At 40.1% G+C, this 12,735-nt stretch overlaps 1 protein-coding gene and 1 long non-coding RNA gene across 3 annotated transcripts; both read left to right on the forward strand.

Moving 5' to 3' along the window:
• Nucleotides 1-345: 345 nt before the first annotated feature.
• Nucleotides 346-7,725, forward strand: LOC111582624 (protein kinase C and casein kinase substrate in neurons protein 3-like). Of its 2 annotated transcripts, none has more exons than XM_023291409.3 (10): nt 346-547; nt 1,969-2,039; nt 2,163-2,319; nt 2,578-2,813; nt 3,920-4,075; nt 4,495-4,670; nt 4,777-4,897; nt 5,069-5,136; nt 5,270-5,349; nt 6,954-7,725. In XM_023291409.3, the coding sequence occupies exons 2-10, from the start codon at nt 1,983-1,985 to the stop codon at nt 7,064-7,066; spliced, it is 1,164 nt and encodes a 387-aa protein (XP_023147177.2). In that variant the 5' UTR covers nt 346-547; nt 1,969-1,982; the 3' UTR covers nt 7,067-7,725. The 2 variants fall into 2 exon arrangements, with proteins under 2 accessions (XP_023147177.2, XP_023147176.2); XM_023291408.3 differs by lacking the exon at nt 346-547 and adding an exon at nt 738-896.
• A 1,222-nt stretch (nt 7,726-8,947) lies between these two features.
• Nucleotides 8,948-12,735, forward strand: LOC129347419 (uncharacterized). Its single transcript, XR_008599520.1, has 2 exons — nt 8,948-9,804; nt 10,673-12,735. It is a non-coding gene; the product is annotated as an uncharacterized LOC129347419 (long non-coding RNA).

Consider the following 12,735-nt stretch of genomic DNA (forward strand, 5'->3'; position numbering starts at 1 on the left):
CTTCTTTAACTTCTGGCCTGCATCCAGAAGAGTACAGAGCAGAGTAAGCAAACAGTGTGTGGGTGAACAACATGCTGTACTCTCTCTAGGCCTGAGCTGAGAGGATGGCAGGTCAGAGAGGGGCAGGGGGCTAATGTGGCAGTTCACGGGACACTCCCCCCCCTGCTGTCGCACACTCTCACTAATAAGCTCACATGACTGTGTGCCACACTGACACGATTCTGTGACCAGTGAGCAGTCGAAATGAAGCTTCAGCATCTCATTAGCACCATATTGAGAGAGACAGAGGGCGGGAGGGACGGGCAGGCAGGCAGGCAGGCAGGCCAAGGGAAGGAGGGGGATTCCTCCAGCTGTTTTCCTAATAACAGAGTGGAGACAAAGTGAGAGGGTGATAGTCACAGGGAGCTGATAGGGAGGAAGCCAGTGAGTTAAAGCAGCAGAGGATGGGGTTAAAGTGAAGGACCGGGAGAGAAAAGAGGAAGAAGCGTCCATCCTGGTATGACAGCGAGCTAGAACCACAGCTGACGGGGGGAGGAGAACAAGAAAGGTGAGTTTTCTTCCTCCTACTTTGTTTGCCCTGGAGCCAATTAGCGTTGGGGTGATTGCCATGCAAATGCTCTGATTTATTTAACTTCTTTTTTTTTTTCTTTGCTGCTGGCTTGAATTGTCAGAGTGTCTCACGCCCACTTTTAGATCAACAACGTGTGTGTGTATAACTTTAAATGCCAAGGGAAAATTGGGTCAGGGAGAGAGGGAGAGAGGGAGAGAAGCATGTGTTAGAGGAAGAGAGGCGCTCTGGGAGAGGGGGAGACGGGCATGGAGAGAAATCCTCAGCAGCCCTTGAACTACAGTAACAAGTGGTCACTTGAGTAATCACTGGTGATTCAGAGGGAAATGTAAGTGCTGGTCGCTCCCAGGCATGACTGCTCTGCTGCCACTTTTTTGCTTTTTATTTTGGCTTGAGTTTTTTAAGAATTAAAGCACTTTGATATGAATGTGTCTTTGTGATCAAATGAAGCTGCTGTCCTGTTTCAGACTTGCTCGCTTCTCTTCGTTTCCACTGCATGGACTCGTCTAAAAGTTACTCTTCGGGGACTTTCCATCATCTTTCCATTCGCAGAAAGGGTGAAAAAGCATGATAAGACCAGCTAATGGAGGGAAAGAAGCTGCTAGATGAGCCAGACTCTTGGTCATGCTCAGTCTTGTGATGAGGTGTGGTTAGTCACTTTCATATTAGTCAGCCGAGTAATAATAACATGTTACTCAAACAGAAATCGACCAGAATGTGACTGTCCTTTACATGTTTGTGCGTGCATCTACCCTGTTTTTCAATTTCCCTCCAGTGTCTCTGCCTCATGTGCCTTGATACTGTGCAAATAATGTCTGCAATGTGGACAGTTTATCCCAATGAAATCTTACATTTGCAGCCAGATCAGAAATCTGCCCCTGTTGCACTCTTGTGGTTGTGATCTGTCGATTGAATGGCAGGAGGAGTCAGAGTGGGAGACGGTTGGTTCTAATAGGCCTTGTATGAAGCAGAGCAAAGGGAAAGATGACCTTTCTCTGCTGTTTATTTTGGGAAGGCAACAGGAAGAATGCTGGAGCAGCTGTTCTATTCCTGCTGGCAGATCCCACCCCTGTGAATTCCAGTCTGCCACTGGAACGACACTCCCCCTACTCACGCAGGGGGGCCTGGGCTGTCTGGGTGTCGTACAGTGTAAAGAACACCTTGTCAGGATAAGTTGTGGTGGCAATAAGCCACTGCATACAAGTTATTTTCTGTCAGACATGTCAGCCGCGCATTGGTTTGTTTACAAGCTCTGTTGTATCTGCGGACGTCCAGCCTGTTGCATGATAATGAAAGTCAACTGTCTGCCAATGAAAACTGTCTTTCCTTTCTTGTCATTCATTTTAAAACCAGTCTCGCAGCTTTCTGGTTTAACATATGTCTTTTGCTTTCTGAGACAGACGCATTCCCAACAATGGCGAGCCTCCCCAAAGAGCCGCCTGAGGATGCCAGGAAGCAGAGCTTCTGGATGGTGAGGATTATATTTGTGATCACATCTAAGAAAACTGCCACCTCAGTTAATCCAGCAGTGTGTGTGTCTGTGAAAGGCGGCTATTCTTTTCTCTCATCACTGTCTTTCCTCCTCTCCTCTCAGCCAGGGAATTATGTGCGTACAGTGCACCGAACTGAGCAGTCCTTCCAGGCATGTAACGACATAGTGGCCTGCCTCATCGAGAGGGCAAAAGTAGAAAAACAGTACGCCCAGCAGCTCAGCCAGTGGAGCAGCAAGTGGAAGTCCGTAGTGGATTCTAGTGAGTACGAGAAGCTGCATGATGGGGGAGCCATGTTGGCCTAAAACCAGATGTAGTCCGTAGCCTTTTTCAGCACCTCAGCTAGCATTAAGTTAAAATTACATCTCAAATTCTTAATAAATGAGAGCACCTGTTTGAAATTTTCCCATGCACAAACTGAGGTCATTATTTCCCTATTGGTTCCATGATTCACCTATGTGCTCTGTGTTATTTCATTCCTCAGCCTCTCTTTTTCTTTTCACCCCCTTGCTTCCCCAGGGCCACTTTATGGCTCCCTCATGAAGGCGTGGCAGTGTTTCTTCACCTCCACCGAGCGCCTGTCCGCCCTCCATTCCTCCATCTCCCAGTCGCTCATCGCAGAGGAGGGAGAACGGGTGAAGACCTGGCAGAAAGAGACGTTTCCGAAGAAAATCTTTTGCGGCTTCAGGGAGAGCCACGAAAACAACACGAGTTTCTCACGTGCGCAGAAACCCTGGTCCAAAAAGCTGGCAAAGGTGCAGCACACATTTCATTAACGTTTATGCTCGCTTCTCTTTATTAGCGAATGGAATTTGCAAGCTCCCACTGATGAAACCTGCAACATACATTTAAAAACCTTAAGTGCCAGTAATTTGTGGGACCAATTTTCTCTTCAGCAGCCACTTAGCTAAGCTGAACACAAACACTGAGCTGAAAGAAACAGGGAAACAGCTGGAATCTGTCCAAAAGATTCACACGTTACACCATGTTTCTTGATTCCTTGTGGTGTGGTTTTAACAGGAGCTCCTTGCCAGTGGTCTGAAGCTACAGAGACACAAACTAGTATCCTAAACTGTATATTTTCTCTATCTATTGAAAGTGCATATAACATGAGAGTAAAATGAGAGAGAATTCAAATATTTCACAGATGAAATATAGTACTAAAAAACAAATGTTAGAAATCAATTAAAGCAATTTAAGTTGACCAACAGTTTATCTTTGAGGGAAAGAGTGAAAACAAAACTCCGTCTGGCAAAACGCAGTCAAGTGATGCATGAGTGATGTAACAGGGGTATGAGAGCATTACTGTTTTTGGTCAAGTTTCATTCTCCATTTCTTTTTTTTCTCAGTCATTCTGTTATGTTGTATAATTTTGTACCTGTTCTTATATTAGGCTGCTTGCATGGGTAATAAGAGCTGGGGTACACAGGGACTTCTTTTTATACACACCTCCTGCTGGAAAGTTTTGATTAAAGAAAGTTGCATTCTTGGCTGCAAAAAAGACAGAAAATATGGTAACAATGTATGAAAAGGTGCAGTCCTATGTAAAATGAAGCCTTTTGTGGTGTTATGAGAAGCTATGTGCCAGACTATTTCTTGGACAATTAAGATTCCAGGAAGTGTAACATTTACTGAGTTTTTTCTCCTTTTTTTTTTAAATGAACATGATATAACGTGATAAATAATGAGCTAAAGCTGTTCTGGTATGCTTATTATTTTTTTTTTTGTGCTTTTTGAAAGAATAAGGCTAGCTGTGTTCCACTGTTTCCAGCTTTTTTCAATCTAAATCTCATAAGGCAAGCATATTTCCCAAAATGCAAAGTTATCTATTAACATATATACACAAATGTGCCTTCAACAGCTGGAGAAGGTCCGAGTTTCGTACCACAAGTCCTGTCAGAAGGAGCAAGCAGCCCTTGACAAAGAGAAGCAAGCAAACGAAAACTCCGAGATGACTCCGGAGAAAAAGCAGAAGTTCACAGAAGCCAGAGAAAACGCCACAGAGGAGAAGGAAAAGGTGAGGAGAGATGTGAAAACACACTGCAGCACTTCACTCCAAGTCAGTCATGCATGCTGAAGAAGGGATGCATTCATCCCATAACTTCCTCCCTCCTAATTCGACACATGTGACAGTTCGTGTCGCATTCCAAGAAAGTTTTGTCGACTTGCTGCATGTGCTGATATTTATTCAGTTAAGAATGTATCGACTCTAAACACAAGCATCAGCCTTAGGTTTCTGTTCCAAGCAGCTCCCTTGTATGGAGATGCGTTATTGTTGCTCTGCTCTGTGTTTATGGATTCCAGCATGGGAACAGCAGAGAGCAGCAGATGATTTATGCATATCAAATCCTCCATTAAAGAAACACAGCAGAGCTTCTTCCTGTGGCGCGTACACAACTTCTCATCATAAAATGCTTTGTCCTGAGCTGCCTGCAGGCCAGAGAGCGATATGAGAAAGTTCTGGAGGACGTGTCGTCCTACACGCCTCGCTACATGGAGGAGATGGAGGCCATTTTTGAACAGTCGCAGGAGGAGGAGAGGAAGAGGATCAGCTTCCTGAAGCAAGCCTTCCTCTCCATTCACAGACATCTGGACATCACCAACAACGAGAGGTGAGCAGCCGCCTCAGTGTTTGCTTGTGTCCATATTTAGTGTATAAATTACTGGGGTAAGACGGTGTAAGTGTTGTACATCCACTGCTTTGTGTCCTTGTGTCAGTGTGAAGGCAGTTTACAGTGAACTCCACAACACCCTGATGTCCATCGATGAGCAAGATGATCTCAAATGGTGGAAGAACAATCATGGTCCAGGCATGCCCACCGACTGGCCAAAGATTGAGGTATGTACAAAGTTTGTACATGCAGAAAAATCTCAAACTCGAATGACAAAGATATGACAAGAAACAACAGACAAAAACATGACTTTTTCATGTATTGCTTGTAATAATGATATACAGTGTGTGCTCATGCACCTATGTGTTGGCTGGATTATGTTTTTCCACTTCCTTCAGGAATGGGTCCCACCAGTAAAGAAGCTAAAAAGAAAGAAAAGAGACCAGAAAAGAAAGGACAGCCGACCGTAAGTTATCCTGGGTGCTGTGTTTATTACAGAATATCACATTAATTAACGAATAAGTAAGAATAAACCAGAGCTGAGCAGTACACAGTCTAGCTTAAGTATTTGTGGAATTTGACATGTTTTCTCCTGTTAGTGTGATGATTGGAGGTGTGAAGGTGCGAGCTCTGTACGACTACGTGGGAGAGGAGGGTGATGAGCTGTCCTTTAAAGCAGGTGACACATAAAGTGTGATATGATGATGTTATTTTGTTCTCAGTGTAAAAGCAAATTTGAAAAAAAATAAAAAAATTATTATTGTTTTGCATTGTTGAGTTTGAAAATAACTTTTTTTCCCTAACAGAACTTCTGAAACACATCATGACATTAGATTAAAATTATGGATTTTTTGGATTTTAACACTGTTGGAAAACATTTGGAATAAGGAAATTAGTCAATGAAATAAAACTCGAGTTGAGTGATTTTTTTTTTTAACATTTTAATGTGGAAATGTTCCATGTCATACCTCTAACATCACTCCCTTTCTGCAAAGACCTAAATTTATCTTCAAACTGCTTGAGAAGAGATATTTGAGTCTCGTGTCACTGACTATTTTGTCATATAATGCTGCTTTGTGATGCTTTGCTATCACATTTGAACACACTTAGCACTGCGTAGTATCATTTTTCAATGCACAAGTTAGTCCGATACACCTATAAAAAATTTTAAATGTAAGAAATAAACAGCGAGTCAATAGCCAGATGTTCTCCTCAGGTGTTGTCACTATTGTTTCTTTTCGTTAGGGCGAGAAGTTGCCTTCTAGCATTGTTTAATTCTGTGAAACCATCCATTTTATCCCAAAACCATGATCTTTTCCTCAACCGAACTCTTATCGTAACCAAACCATTAGTAAAAACAAGACTATAGCCACAAAATAATTGAAAACTCAGAGGAAAAATAAAGGTCTCCTGTTTGAAAATCCTGTCACTAATGCTGTCTCTGGCCCTTCAACCTTCTTACGAGACTGTTTTAAACTGTTAAAACTCCTTTACATCTATCAGGATTTAATATTGATGGAATTGGCACAGAGAATATCTTGGATGCATCTCTATGACACCGGCAGCTTTAACAAAATGTCAGTACTTGACATCGTGGGGATGAGAACAGGTTGTATATTTTCTCCGTGAGAGTACTTTTTTAAATGCCTCTTTCGTTTGGTTAGATTCTCTGGAGCATTTAAATCTTAACTGTAGAGAAATGGGACATACTCTAACATCTGCGAGGATTCTGTAAGGAATTTTGAAGCCTAGATTTACTGCGTGGCTTCCAGCCAATGTTTTTAGAGCCAGAAAACCCATATCTAGGCAACTAGAGGAGGCTTAGGGTGAATTTTAGCAAACCGCAACCATCACTGTCAATTAAGGCCAATACACCACCTGAAGGCAAAACACTTTCCAAAACATCATCCAAACTAGTGACTATTTGGATTCTAACTCATATAATAGTGAGAGAAGTTGGAGATTGTTTGGTTTGTTTGGAGCCTGGTCAGGGCAGAAACTACATATTAGTGCACTTTTGTAACATACTTGGATCTGCTCACAGCTACAGTATCTATGCCATCCACAGTGGTTATTTTATAGTGACAAACAACGAGCAAGATGCCTGAAAAACAGACTCCAATGTTAAAAATCATTCCACCAATTTGCATATTATCATACACAAACTTATTATTGAAACAAGGTTGCTGGTTATGTGAATGTGTTTACTCATGTCAATTTTAACAGTTTTTTCAGTTGCGATTTTGTCCTCCTCCAGCTGATTGTTATTGTTTCTGTTGCCAGGTGAAGTGTTCCTGAAGGTAGAGGAGGAGGACGACCAAGGCTGGTGTCGAGGAGTCCTGAGCGGGGGGAAGGAGGGCTTCTACCCGGCCAACTATGTTGAAGTCGCCGAGTGACTCTCCAACATATCACCTCCTCAACTTGTTTCTCACTAGGAGTTACTTTATAAATTCTTCTGAAAATAACAGTAATTATTATTTAATGTCTCAGATGTTGCCACACCGATTCCAAGTTGATGTCAGACGTAACCTGTTCCCAGACATTTTTGAAATGTAAAAATTTAAGGCCTTAATATTCTAACATCTGCAATAAGAATTAACTTATCAAAGACTAGAATGTACTGTTTGTGCTGAATGTGTATATGCGTGAGTGTGTTTGCATGCAAGTGTGTATGTTAGAATGAAACTAAAGAGAACAAAAGAAGATATTTATTTTCTGCCATCCTGTCCGAGTCATTTGGTCACTCTATTGAAGACACCGCTGACAGGAAAATATGGGGTTTACACAGGCAGAGGTTTACATAAGTGTGTGCAATCAAGGTTAATGGTCCGTGTATATTTTGGCAATTGGATTTTCCGTTCTGAAACGGGTATTGAAAAACAAAAAACGAGTGGCTATTTGATTTTCGTTTTAAAATACAAAAAATAAAATTGAAATGCAAGGCATTTTTCCTTATCATGATCAAAAAGGGATATACGAAATTTTAAAAATGCTTTGATTTTCATTTTATATGTAGAATAACAAAAAATAAAATCAGTAAGAGAAACGAAAAAAATGTCCGTTTTTTCATTTTCTGAGACCGGAAGTGGTCATCAGCACGTGTGGAGCCAAACGACAACAAGATTCTCAGAGGGCGGAGCCAGAGAGCAGTGATTGGTCAGACCATAGATAATATGGAAGACAACGCGCTAGCGTATCTCGTCTTCTCTGTATGGTAGCATCTCTGGCTGCTGTTGACTTTGTTTTTGGAATAAAACACGGTAAGAATATAAATACTTCTAACCAGAGGCGTTGTTTTATTGTATGTTAAGTCAGCGACTTGTGAAGAGTTGTGTTTTGTCGTGTTTGAGCAGTTGGTCCGGACGCGTTAGCTAGCTAAGCGGCTAAGTTAGCTAGCGGGCTAATTAACACAGGTGGCTAACTTACCGCTGAACACCTGTGTTAGTTGCTGCATGTCCATCATGATTAGAACGAACTTCTCAACCTGTATTTCTCTGCTGTGTATTTTAGCTTTTAAAAAAGTTATTTTACTTTAAGGTTAACTGAAACCCGTTCAGCTGCACTGAAGTTTAACATTCAGCTGGTTTGAATTAAACCCCGCTTAACTTAACATTGCGCAACATTACCTCTCTGAATCTCCATAATTTCATTAAATTCCTTCTCTCTTCCACTGCTCAAGTTCAATCCAGTATATAAAGCGACATTAATAGTGAATAAACTAACAACCAACCATTGTATTTATTTATTTATTATTGCATGTATTTGTAGTAAAACATGAATTCAAACATCCTACTTTTGGATCTAGAACTGCACAAGCTGTTCATTTTCAGTCACCTGATGAGTTAAACTCCCCTTTTTATGTGAAGTTGAAGCAGAAAGTCTGAGTTAACAAAGAAAGTTGTTTATAATTTGTGATACCTGTTATCTCTGACTGAGGCTTTAGTTTTTGTTGAGCTGATTTACAAGTAGAAACTTTGTTCAGGAAGATTTCTCAGTAGCTCAGAGGACAGGCTGCTTTTTACACAACCTTGTAAGAGAATGTCTGTCAGTGCTTTCAGCAGAATTTAGAAACACACCACTTCCTAAACAGATATTTTGAGGCTGTGAGGTTGAACGTTTGAGAGTCTATCAGTGTGTTTGTTTGTGGTCTTTCTGTTTCTAGGTGGAAGTTGAATTAGTGAGGATGACTCCTGCTCCTGTCATCTCTAAGCTCCTCACACATCTTTACCTGCACATGAGGAAAATCACTCCTGTAGAATGTAGGTATGTTTGTCATTATTATAAAAAGATGTTGCCTGGTGACCTGTCAGAAACCCATTATACAGAGTCAGCCAAAATAATGTTTACACACATCAGGAAAAGAAAAACTTGCATAAATATTTCAATGCCAAATTTATTCAGACATCACGAGGTTAATAAAAGTTATCTTTGGCCTCTACAATTACAAGAGGTGCTCAAAGTGGTGGCCACTGGCTTCCAGACATTTCTGTTGTGTTGTAGACGTCACTTGTTGATGCTCCATTCATGAGAGTAGCGCCATCTGTTGGGAAAACATCGTACAACAGGACACAGAGTTTTTTATGATTTGATCAAACTTTGAAAGAGGAATCTATATGTGTAGAAGTACTTATACAAATGAAATATCTATAAAAAATGTTCTTTTCCTGATGTGTGTATACATTATTTTTGACTGACTGTGAACTTAATGAGAACAAAACTGTCATTTAATTGTTGCTCTGAAAGCTTGTTTAGTGAAAACCGGCTGGTGTTCTGCTTTGAAACAAACTGCTGTTGAGGTCTGTGTTTTTAGGTTTAACCCCACAGTTTCTGAATGAACTGATAGTTTGTTTTTCCCTGATCAATGTGGACGTTATAATTGATGGTAACATTTACTGATCATATAATCAGCATGACAATATAACAGTATAACATTCTGACCACCTGACTAATACTGTGTTGGTCCCTTTATGCTGCTAAAACTCCTCTGACCCAGTGGTTCATCAGAACCTCTGGGATGTCCTGTGGATTCTGTGGGTCCTGTGGGTTGCAAGGTGGGTCCTACCTAGACCAGGCTGATCCTGGACCATCCCACAGATGCTCAATCAGATCTGGATGTGGGGAGTGTGGAACCCAGGTGAACAGCTTAGCTCTGTCGTGTTCCTCGGACCACTCCTGAGCAGTTTTAATTTGTCCTGCTGAGGGTGGCAGCTGGCATCAAGGACTGCTGTTGCCATGGAGACTAGGGGGTTGTTTGTCCTGCAGTGTTTAGGTGGTGGTACATGTCAAACATCCACATGAACATCAAGGTTTCCCAGCAGAACGTTACATTAGAACAAGATGATGGATGTTGTTCTCTTCAGCTGTCAGTGGTCAGAATGTTGTGGCTGATCGGTGGATCTGTCTGCCTTTACTCTGACATCCAGAGTTATACAAAAGTGTAGTATGTGTGCAGTGCAGAAGAGATTTACTCTACTGTATGCAGTTTTAGTGGTCCCATCAGAGAAAATCATATCCATACACAGATTTTTATTAATTCCAGGGCTGGTTCATTAAAGGTTCTAATAACTACATCAGATAATTCTTTGTCACAGTTGGAATTTTGCAGACAGAGATGGTTGAGAAGGTTTGCAGTTCTTGTTTTAGCAAAATATGTTATATAGAAGATCTTTATTATCACTGTACTTGAAATTATCTGCAAACCAGCAAAGTGCATCAGTCTGAGGTATCTAAAAATAAAGAAAAATGCTTCTAAAGCCAATAATAAACAGAATATTTTGAGTGAATATTCTAAAAAGGAAAGAAAAGCTCCATTCTCACTCCTCTCAGGATAAACTGTCATTAAAATTGACTTTAAATTTAGCTTCAACATGAGATAAAAACATTTACTTTCATTACTGATGTCAAGTTTTAATAAAGTTTATGCTACTTTTATAAAATGATGAAAGTGAATAAATTGTATTTCTATCATCTGTTTGATTTCTGTCTTTTCTCCTGTCATCCAGATGTTCAGAGGGAGATGATGCCACATCTGGTCCAGCTGATGGAAGGTCTTGAAGTTCTCTGACTGGCCTGGACTGAAGATGGTCGTCTCACTGGATTTAAGGTTCAGATGCTCAGTAACAAACTCCACCAATGTGCCAACAGGGAAGCTTTAGGTTTATTAAATGTTGCTATGAAGGTATCGCTGTTTTTCTTTGTGAATGCAATGTGCTCCAACTGAAACTTGAATTAGAACTTAGAAGTAAATCCTTCCATCTGAAAGGATCTAGTTGTATTAATAACCTCATAACATTCTAATTTTTATTCCAGTCTTGGTTGGAAATAGAATCTCTGTATTGATTCAGGTAAAAACTGAACTTCACAGCATGTTGGAGCAAAACAACCAGATGAAAACTGTGATGGTGTTGGATTGTCAGACCGTAATGTTGCAGCTCAAAGCAGCTTTTCTAACTCAATAACTAGCTGAATAGCTGCAGTCTAATGTAACAGCTGGAATTGTAACATCTGTCCTGATATTGATCATGAAGTATTGATCAGAATTCTAATGGTCAGCTGTCATCCCTGAAGTTTTACATTAAAATCTTTACTTGTGTTGTGAACTTTGGTAAGAAGCAGAAACTTTAGCGTTGCCATGGATACATGAGTGTTAAATTCAGTCCATGTTTCATTTTGGGAAATTCAGTCCAGCAGATGAGTTTGTCTTTACTGCCAGCTACCGTTCAGTCTGAGATATTAAGAATAAATAAATGTGCATAATGTGGAAATGAACAGATTTTATTTTTATTTATTCCTACAGCTGCTGCAGGTAAAGTTATAGAATGTGGAGGAATTTAGTCTCACAATCACAGACAATAAATATTATCTGAAAGTCAGGTTATTGTTGTTTATCAGCACAATACAAAAAGATTCATGTGAGAAATATTCCAGTTAAGACTCTAGAATATCATGATTTATGTGAATTTACCTCAATATAAATGTTCAGGTTAAGATTGCACAGTGATATTTATTATGTAAGTTTAGCTGATTAAAGTTTATGACTCTGCACTACAATATTATTTAAATTTCCATCATTATTATAATATTTAGGGTCAGACTCTACAGTATTGAGATTAAGAAATCAAATATTTCATAAAATGTAAATACACTGAACAAATTTGTATATATTTAAGTGAGAATCTACAATATTATTTGACACAAATCTCTCTAAATCAAAATTTGAATCATTTTTACTCCAAACATTTACTGGACTGATTTAAATATTAAAATCACTCATTTCTAATCCTCTGCTGTACGTTCAAACCTGAGGCCTTAAATAGAAACACACAAGTATCTGTTTGAAGGAACTTCTGCAGAGTCCTGGTTCCAGAACATGATGATAGAATTATAGACAAACTTTAACAAACGCTGCCTGAGAGTTTACAAGTTTTTATGTTGGATTTCTTCAGTAATTTAATGAGAGTTATCAGCAAAAATCAAGTGTTCATTTGATGAACTTCATTTCCTAAAACATCCAGAGTTGGAACTCATATCTTTGGCAGCTTTAAAGTTTCTGCTCCTTCAAAGTTCACAACACAATGAATGAATTCCTAAAACACTCTCAATGCTGGAGAGCGTTTGATGCTGAAGCAGTGACCAGTTTTTCTGTTTCTTCTCTGGAGATGCACAATGAGGGACGTCTGCAGAGACTGAGAAAGAGTCTCACCACATCCTGACATGAGGAAAAAGACTTTATTGAAGACTACAATGAGAAAAACTATCAGACAGCAGACGGCTGCATTCAAGGTGAGCTCTGAACATTTGATCTGGAACAGGAATTCAATAACGGCAGCATGAGCTTCATTTCAGTCTGTAGCTGCTGAATTCATGGATGAATCATCTGGCACTAGAGAGGAAGACTATCAAACATCCACGTCAGCTGATGGAGGTCCAAGAGTCTCACCGAACAAACAACCTACAGAATGAAGACCTCAAATCTGATTGGACGGCCTCCTATTAAGCCACGTGTGAACAAATGCCTCTAAGCTGATTTGTTTTCTAAAATAAATCGAGTTTGAGTCCTAATCTA

Source organism: Amphiprion ocellaris, chromosome 18 (assembly GCF_022539595.1).
Source record: "Amphiprion ocellaris isolate individual 3 ecotype Okinawa chromosome 18, ASM2253959v1, whole genome shotgun sequence".
Classification (NCBI taxonomy): Eukaryota; Metazoa; Chordata; class Actinopteri; family Pomacentridae; genus Amphiprion; species Amphiprion ocellaris.

What these genes read in the sequence shown, in the direction of transcription:
- LOC111582624 (XM_023291409.3), top strand. Translation starts at nt 1,983, where the DNA reads ATGGCGAGCCTCCCCAAAGAGCCGCCTGAGGATGCCAGGAAGCAGAGC. An exon ending in GACATCACCAACAACGAGAG is followed by an intron (nt 4,671 to 4,776) that starts GTGAGCAGCCGC and finishes TCCTTGTGTCAG; the next exon opens with TGTGAAGGCAGTTTACAGTG. An exon ending in TGAGCTGTCCTTTAAAGCAG is followed by an intron (nt 5,350 to 6,953) that starts GTGACACATAAA and finishes TTCTGTTGCCAG; the next exon opens with GTGAAGTGTTCCTGAAGGTA.